The 8,989-nt window shown below is 38.2% G+C and overlaps 1 protein-coding gene across 1 annotated transcript; it reads right to left on the bottom strand.

Moving 5' to 3' along the window:
- Window positions 1-3,300: 3,300 nt before the first annotated feature.
- On the bottom strand, window positions 3,301-7,511 carry LOC146576934 (high choriolytic enzyme 1-like). The gene is made up of 10 exons (XM_085251268.1): window positions 7,474-7,511; window positions 7,158-7,257; window positions 6,894-6,921; window positions 6,751-6,801; window positions 6,311-6,442; window positions 5,656-5,773; window positions 4,807-4,985; window positions 4,409-4,490; window positions 4,069-4,193; window positions 3,301-3,977 (listed from the first exon to the last, which is right to left on the bottom strand). Coding segments are annotated over exons 2-10 (771 nt in total). The 5' UTR covers window positions 7,212-7,257; window positions 7,474-7,511; the 3' UTR covers window positions 3,301-3,975.
- Between the last annotated feature and the right edge of the window lie 1,478 nt (window positions 7,512-8,989).

The raw sequence follows: 8,989 nt of genomic DNA, 5'->3' as shown, positions 1-8,989 counted from the left end.
GTGTGTTAAATACAGTAAGGGCACACATAACTGAGACTGCGCCTTTTAGCACAGTGCGCCTTATGGTCGTGAAAATACGGTAGATATGATACAAACCACTGCAGCGCAGTACCTGTAATACCTACAGCATGTTCTAATCGCTCTAATAGGATATTATGGTCGACAGTATCGAACGCTGCACTGAGGTCTAGCAGGACAAGCACAGAGATGAGTCCACTGTCAGAGGCCATAAGAAGATCATTTGTAACCTTCACTAAAGCTGTTTCTGTGCTGTGATGAGCTCTGAAACCTGACTGAAACTCTTCAAATAAACCATTCCTCTGCAGATGATCTGTTAGCTGTTTGACAACTACTCTTTCAAGGATTTTTGATATGAAAGGAAGGTTGGAGATTGGCCTATAATTAGCTAAGACTGCTGGGTCTAGAGATGCTTTTTGAGTAAAGGTTTAACTACAGCCAGCTTGAAGGCCTGTGGTACATAGCCGATCATTAGAGATAGGTTGATCATATTTAAGATCGAAGAATTAATTAATGGCAGGACTTCTTTGAGCAGTTTTGTAGGAATGGGGTCTAAAAGACACGTTGATGGTTTGGAGGAAGTAATTATTGAAGTTAACTCAGAAAGATCAATTAGAGAAAAAGAGTAACTTAACATCAATGGTACTAAGAGTAGCTGTAGATAATATTACATCTGTGGGATGATTATTTGTAATTTTTTCTCTAATGATAAAAATTTTATTTGTGAAGAAGCTCATGAAGTCATTACTAGTTAACGTTAAAGGGATGGTTGGCTCAACAGAGCTCTGACTGTTTGTCAGCCTGGCTACAGAGCTGAAGAGAAACCTGGGGTTGTTCTTATTTTCTTCAATCAGTGATGAATAGTAAGATGTTCTGGCTTTGCGGAGGGCTTTCTTATAAAGCAGCAAACTATTTCTCCAGGCTAAATGATGATCCTCTAGATTTGTGACACGCCATTTCCTCTCCAGCTTACGAGTCATCTGCTTTAGGGTACGTGTTTGAGAATTATACCACGGAGTCAGGTACTTCTGATCTGAGGGCCTTTTTTTCTATAAGGCAGAGTAAATTAATTTGTTGATCAATCATTAAGTCATGAGCTAACAGAGACTTGGAGGAGAGAGACCTAATATTTAATAATCCACATTTCATTCTTTCTCCCTGTCCTATCCCCCAGTCATGTCTGTCCCGTTTGTAGCAACTGAAAATAAAATAAATTCATAATTATAATAAAGGTCAATGAAATGGACCAATATGGCAAGGCCATTATGATCCACTTGGTAAAATAAATCCGCTTGGCATCTTTCTTGGCCTTAAGACAACAATTCTGATGGCTAAAGATCCAAACGGGACACACAAAAAAAAAAAAAATCCACATTTCACTGTTTTACTCTTTGGTTCAGATGTGGAAACTGTATTGTTCTTTCTTTGTGATTTTTTATATGTAAGTCATTGTTTTGCTGGTTTTTAGTTTGTTTTTTTGTTGTATAAAGCGCTTGAGTTCTCAGAAGAGTAGAAAAACACTATATAAGAACCAGTCCATTTACCATTTACCATCAAACAAGACATGACTGCCATCCCACCAACTTGCCAGCATTCTCTTATTAGTAGGTTAATGAAAGGGACTTGCACACTGAGGCCTTCTCTTAGCCTGCTGATTCCTCCTGGGATTTTCCCACAGGTTATAAGGGGCTCTCAGAGGTGCCTTTTGAGACCTTAGTGTATTGACTTAAAGACTCTGTCACTCAAAACTGAGTGAGCTGCATTGGAAGCATGGAAGCTTTTGATCCAAAGCCATTTGCTGATAAGAGCCAGTGTTGGCTTAATTCACGTTGTCCTGTTGGAGCATTACGCATGTATCTAGACAGGACTAAGGTGTTTAGGAAAGCAACCAGCTCTTTGTGTCCTCGCTCTCATAGAGGGAAGCCTCTGTCACACTAGCAGAGAGCACTAGAACTGAGAGCAGATATAACACCCCAACACAAAACAGATTGGCATCTCTAACAATGGATATGACATGAGTCACACATGGCATGTAATGAAGGAACCATAGTGAAGGTAGGTCACAAAGCAACTTGGAGAACCAAAGCTCTGGCAATATGTTTTTAGACTGCGGCTGAACGTTGTTCCAAGATTTATCACTGCTCATTCTTTTTGTTCCCCAAGTGTCCTCAATGTCTAAACCTTTGTTATGGTCAAACCATCAGGCCAGATGAAACCATGCCTCTCACTAGAGCAGGGCCAAAAATATTTAGCACGATATACATTTGAAAATTTGCAATAACGATATAACCGACGATATAAATGACACTAGACAAAATACTTTACAACTCCACAACTTTATTAGTGCAAAAAACCCCATCAATGTATTTTCACTTAAACAAGCAGCTTTTTTATGTGCTTAAAGTTATATATAAACGTAACAGTGCAAATTCCTCGCTGACAGTTTAACCAAAAGGCATTTCCAGTGGAAACTGGCCGACATATCCTCAGCATAACCATGTATAATATCCACTAAACTTAAAAAGAGGTCATACACATACAATACGGTAACATTATGTTGAAGCACAGTACGTATCACTCCGCGAGGCTCCGCCTACGATAGTCGAAATGCTCCGACCCATATTCTATCACGATATTTCATTTTCTTATCGTTGCCCAACATTATACCGGTATTACCGTGAACTGTATGATATGGCCCAACCCTACCTCACTTATCATCAGACCAGCAAACAGGGAGAAAAGCTAAGCTGGCAGCCAGCAGCTCCTTAAACATCACCTTTGAACATGCTTGACAGCTTGCTCCGTCTATAGTTATTTAGTCAGACAGGCAGCATGATAGTACAAACAATTACAGCAACAAATGCCGGATCATTGTTCAGGCGTGTGCATGACTGAGGTTTCATAACAGTTTTTAACAACAGTTATGAAGAAACACATCAGCAGAAACTAAATGGCTGATCAGATTACTATGTGATGCATCATGATGGTGGTGGGAATATTCAAGTCTGTGGGGGTTTTAATCTTCTCAATCTAAACACTTGCACTGAACTGACTCCACCCTACACAAGAAGAAGTAGCACTCTAATCTTGAGAGACATGATCCACTCTCTGGTTTCAGTTTTCTGATGTTTGGTAGGATTTTAAATGCAGAACATGTATTTATGTAGTAGTATTTGTGCATTTGTTACATTTGTTGCACATTAAAAAAGGCACCTGTAACATTCTGTCCAACTTTAAGCAAAACACATATTTCTAAAATAACTTAAAATATAATAATGAAACAATACTGCCCCCTGTTGCTTGAAATATGGAATTTTATTTGATAGCACTTCTTACAGAAAGAGACAACAAACCAAAGATAAAACCCCTCGAAAAACAAAAGCAAGAAAAATTAGAAGACATTGTCAGAAAAATCAATTTTTAAAATATCAGAAGAAAGATTCTTCTTCTTACACTTGTGACACTGGACTATATCTACACACTATATCTTGTTGATACATGTTGGTCATGTATAGGACAACAGTCATGATCATTCCATGAAAGACTTGACTTTTTGTTTTGTTCACATATTTTTTCACTTTGCTGTTTTGCCAAACAAAAAGTTTTGAGACATGTCGCAGTCGCAAGGTTTGGTTCTATGTCTGCATCATTTACAGTTACAAAGTTAATTATCAAACTGCACAGATTGAGAAATCCATTAATGATAGTTTATAGTCTAACAAAAGGGGAGAAAACCTCAACAGAAAGCGAGTTAACACCATCACCCTCTGGTATATAAGCCTGCCGTTTAGCTCGTAAAACAAAGACCCAGAACTTCAACTCTCTAAATGTGATATTTGCAGCACATTTTATGTTTCTTTTATCATTTTTAAGTATAGTGGATCCAATCCCTTGGTGTAATGCTGGTGTTTGGGCATCTGAAGAGTCTGGATGCAAAGTTGAAGGTTCTTGCTGAATTTCTGGTTAGGAAAAAAAATCAACTCCGATCAGTACTTGCTTCGAACAAAAAGATAGCAAATTTCTTTTTTGTGGGTGTGTCTTAATACTCACAGCATCCATAAAGCCTGTTTACACGGGCGATGTCATTGGCACTCATTTGGAAAGCATTTCCAAAATTAAGATTAGGATTGGACCTGGCAACAATGGTTGGCTGCCCATTCTTGGAGAAGGCGAGTCTAAAAGAACAAACAACAGCACACAAACACACATACGCGGTTATATTAGGAAAACAGAGGAGAAAATGGGCCCATAAAGTATTTAACATTAAAAATCCATTCCCCACTGAGTGTGTGCATGTTTTTGTTAGTCTGGATTACATTTTCTTGCAGAAAATGCAAAACATGTAAGGAAATATAGAACCTTACAAAGTCCATCTCACACAGCAACTCACCTGCCATAGTGCATGACAGAGTTGAAGTCATAGGGAGTCCCCAAATTGTTGGTCTGCACTTTCACAAAGTTGTGCTCTTGTCCTAAACAGAGATTTCCAGAAAATATTACATGTTTTTATATGCTTCCACTTCAAAATCCGTCTTCAGTCTCAGCTCTTTGACGATGTATAGATCGAAATGCTAGCTAATCTCTTCTGTGGTCATTTGTTTGATAGTCTTGGGACTAAAGAAATACAAACAAAATCTTCTATGCAGTGCTCGCTTGAACTGCAGTGTTTTATGTGCTGAGTTTGGAAAAGCACAGATTACTTGTAATATGTACACTGCTGTGAAACAGGAGGATGTCCCATTGTGTACTAAGTTAACTGTAACCAACGTTTTGGGTAGTTCAGCTGACCTGTGATGATGTTCCCGGTAAGGATCCTCACATGCAGATCTCTGTCAGAGCGGACCTGCTCGTGGTGGAAGCCCAGAGCATGAAGAACCTCATGTTGCACCGTCGACTGAAACAAGCAACCATTTCTCTGCAGGGAGACTAGCTGTCCTCCATTCTGACGGCCCAGGTATGAATAACACCTGATAGACACAATGACATCGCTTAAAAAATAGATGGACTGTTCTATAGCCTAGCACTGTGCATCCTCCTCCTTCAGCTAGTCATGCTAAGGCTAAAGTACCAAGAAAAGCAATGACAGTAATCATGTGACCGACTTTGACACTGTGGCTCTATAGACACTGCTCGAACCACACTTTAGCTTTTGTACTTTAATATCTTAAATAATATTTTAAAATAAAAAACACACATATCCATTATCAACTAAAGTAAATAAACAGATAGCGGTCAATCAATCTCAGAAGCTTTTTAAACATCTGTCGTCCCTTAATCATCTAATAACCCACCAGATTCATCTTCTCGCCTTACAAGGTGCCAGTCTCTAGTTTTGGAACTAGTGGACCAAATAGTATGTGAAATAATTAAGAGCAGATGAATAAAATGCTCTTTACACTCCTATGCAACAGTATACATTTCATCTAGTAGCAAACAAAAATAAAACTGGACATTTTACAGTACAAGGTCAATGCAGAATGGTCCTTCAAGAACCTGTTTTGATGACACATACAGAATATTTGTAATGCAATCATTTTCAGAATTGCATTTTTGAAGGGTTTAGAGGGTGTGGGTGTATCAGTCCTGTCCTGCCATATAAATACAAGTACAGTCTAAGTACAGCAAGTGCATTCTCACCCTTGTCCAGAGAAGAAGTGAAGGAAATCTCTGTCGCTTGTACGCCAGACAAACCGGATGCAGGTGGAAGCGTGGAAGGTGACTAGGGCATTGATGATGACGTTGCGCTCTTGGCTGCCTGCAGATTCAAATATGAGTCTGATGAGGAGCTTCTTCAGTATTCAGGATCTTCAATATGTTTCAGCCATTTCAACTTGGCAGCATAAACAGTATTTACAATCTGTGCTGCTTCGAGGATCTCTGAGTTCCCATCGGAATGACAGGGCCGCCAAAATCTATCTATCTATCTATCTATCTATCTATCTATCTATCTATCTATCTATCTATCTATCTATCTGTCTGTCTGTCTGTCTGTCTGTCTGTCTTGAAATAGAAAAATTGAGAAAGTGACATTAAATGAAAACATAATTTGAAAATTGTGTGCATCTGTGTATGATATCAATTCAGCATACTTATACAAATATGACTTTTCAGTTTAAATGCTTTTTAGTTAATCCCACAATAAAACAGCATAGTTAACAAAGCAGTATTTTTGGAAACCACTTGAAATATATATTATATATATTTATATAATAATGGGTTTTATTTAACTATTTTTATCCATCTCTCCTTTTCATAAAGTCTGTGTTTAATGGTTAAAGTTTGTACTGCTTACTGTATTCAGTGCCAATGGAGACAGGTACATAGACAAAGCGTCCCGTTTTAGGCCACTTGCAGCCAGTGGCTGTGCATGGAACAGCATTCCTGGTAGCAGTGGGCACAATGTCACCATGAACCAACACTTGTGCTGCAGAACAACAAACAGAGAGTGGTTAAATGCTCGATACTTGGGCTGCCATTTGCTCAGTTATGTCAAAACAAAGAGGTAAATGCTTACAGCATTTACTTTATTGATCGCACAATTACAATGTTTGATAATAACACAAATAAAACAGCTGACTAAGACAAGCCAGTAAATGACCAAAAGGCTGATTGATCATTGTGTCTGTTGGGAGTTTACTGTATGTTAACATGTCAGTTCTCAGGGATCTTTCATTTTCATCCAGAATTTATATGTTAACAAAAAAGAGTTTTATTTTGTAAATCTTCACTTACTTGAGTTAGCATTGACTTTTTCAATGATCGCTGGGGCACCCAGAGACTCATCTGTGGATACAAGAGGCAACCAGCAGATTAACTTTAAGCTCTTATATTAAAAACACCTCAATATGTTGGAAGTATTTCATCACTGAACGCACCAGTTATATTTCTAATGACAGCAGCCCTCTGCAATAAAAAACAAGACATTTTCAACTTACTCTTAATCACATTTGAAATCACACTGACAAATGTTATTGTTGGCAAACAAAAACTATTATGTGAAAAAACTTCAACTGTGTCACGCTTAAACGCTCATAACAAGCAGCCATGTCTGTTAAGCAGACACGGTTAGAATTACTTTCACAGAACAGCCGGCAGTGTTGAACAACATTTAATGCCTTTGCTGGAAGAGTCAAGCTTACCAGACAAACGGCTGTCATTGACAGGCAGACGGAGAAGAAAAAGGCTGGAGTCATGATGTTGGTCCTCTGCAGTTAACCTACAGTCACAATCTGAACAGCACTGTTTAAAAAGAACTTCAATGAATGTAACTGCTGGAATAGAAAGGCAAATAAGTGGGATACGGGCAACCCAACAGCTGATTCTGTTCATCTGGATGTTAACTTTTCTCCCAATGAAAATGCTGAGCAGACAACATCCACATAAAGGGAATCAGATATCTGGGATTTCCCTACGTAGAGGATTCAGCATGCAGGGAGATGATATGAGGAGGCTTACCTGTTGTACCAGGTGTTTGCTGGATGCAGCAGGTGTTCGGCTGCTCCATCTTTATAGATAGCTCACACAGGGTGTGGCTGAGGTTTCAGGGCTGTCTTTTTAGTTATCAATCCATTAGTTTCTTTTTGCTGATGCCAAAACACTAAAGCAGCAACAAATTTCCAGGAAGGAAACTTCAATCAAGGACATTGCAAACATTTTTTGAGGCTGACGTAAACATTCAGAGCATTAAATAATTGCAATTAAAAGTTGCAAAGCCCAAAGAAATGCTGATGGAAATTAAATTTCAATCAGACTGGAATGAAATTCTTTTAACAACATAATTACCTTTGGGCAAAATAGTCAATAACAACAACATTTTATTTCCTCACATGTACTCAATATGCACCTTTGCCTCAGTTTGTAAAACATTTCATTGCTAGCTTACAAAATAAAGTTCTTCCTTCTGAAATTCAGTCAAGCATCACATTAAGGAAATACTCACATAAAATGCAAACACTGAATATGTGGTCTGAATGAACAAAGATATGAAGTAAGGCGCTAGAGAAGGAAAACCAAACAATTCATCAGACCTTCTGGGATGAATGTGCCATAAATTAATTAATAATCATTTTAAAATCCTGTAACATTAGACAAATGGCAAACTATGAGTGATTTGTTGTGGCTTGCTGCGATGTCTTATATAATAGTTAGAGTTTAATATTTTGTGTAGATCGAGGTATTAAAAATAGCTTTTTGACTATTTTTAATACCTCGGCTCCTGAGTAAGGAGAACTGTCTCTATCAATTCTCAGTAAGCAAGACACACATGAAAGAAGATTATGTATGAATTGATGAGAAATTTCAAGTGACAAAAGACTCAGTGCTACGTGAGAAACCAGGAAACAGGTTTTTAAGATTAGTTCTTGTAAATGCAGCTTCCTTGTGTGCAACCTGAAAAAGGCTGTGCTTAAAACAATGGAAACCAGGAAACAGGTTTTTAAGATTAGTTCTTGTAAATGCAGCTTCCTTGTGTGCAACCTGAAAAAGGCTGTGCTTAAAACAATTTCATAAAAGATATAAATCAATAAATGGAGAAAGAATGTTTAAATGTTCATTTTATCTATTAAAAAACTTTTTCTTTCTCTGTATCACTTTGGTTGATGGACTAATTTATATACAACGCTTTTCTACTCTCCTGGTGTACTCAAAGCGCTGTATACAACATGCCACATTCACCCACTCACACAAGCACTTCTAAACTCAAGTGTAAACAAATAATATTCACACACATTTACACTCCGATGAACGCATCGTAGGGCAACTTGGGGTTAGTGTTTGGCCCAACAATATTTGCACTGCAGTTCATCCTTGGGAAACCAAGGATCGAACCACCAACCTTCCAATCAATAGCTGATCTGCTCTACCACCTGAGCTACAGCCACCCTTGTAACCACAATTGATCCACTTAGAAGATTCTTTTCATGTGGAAACAGAGGTTTTTTTGAATTCCTGCTAGTGTCTGGGAAAGGAAAGA

Source organism: Mchenga conophoros, linkage group LG3, assembly GCF_057382185.1.
Source record: "Mchenga conophoros isolate Kocher_MC1m ecotype Shallow Benthic linkage group LG3, M_conophoros_male_GT1.1, whole genome shotgun sequence".
In the NCBI taxonomy this organism is placed as follows: domain Eukaryota; kingdom Metazoa; phylum Chordata; class Actinopteri; order Cichliformes; family Cichlidae; genus Mchenga; species Mchenga conophoros.
This window is presented reverse-complemented; position numbering and strand designations above follow the sequence as displayed.

Coding starts and splice junctions, on each gene's coding strand:
- LOC146576934 (XM_085251268.1), bottom strand. CDS start 7,211: ATGACTCCAGCCTTTTTCTTCTCCGTCTGCCTGTCAATGACAGCCGTT. Junction 6,443..6,750: donor AAAAGTCAATGCTAACTCAA/GTAAGTGAAGAT, acceptor GTTGTTCTGCAG/CACAAGTGTTGGTTCATGGT. Junction 4,194..4,408: donor TCTGTCATGCACTATGGCAG/GTGAGTTGCTGT, acceptor TTGTTCTTTTAG/ACTCGCCTTCTCCAAGAATG.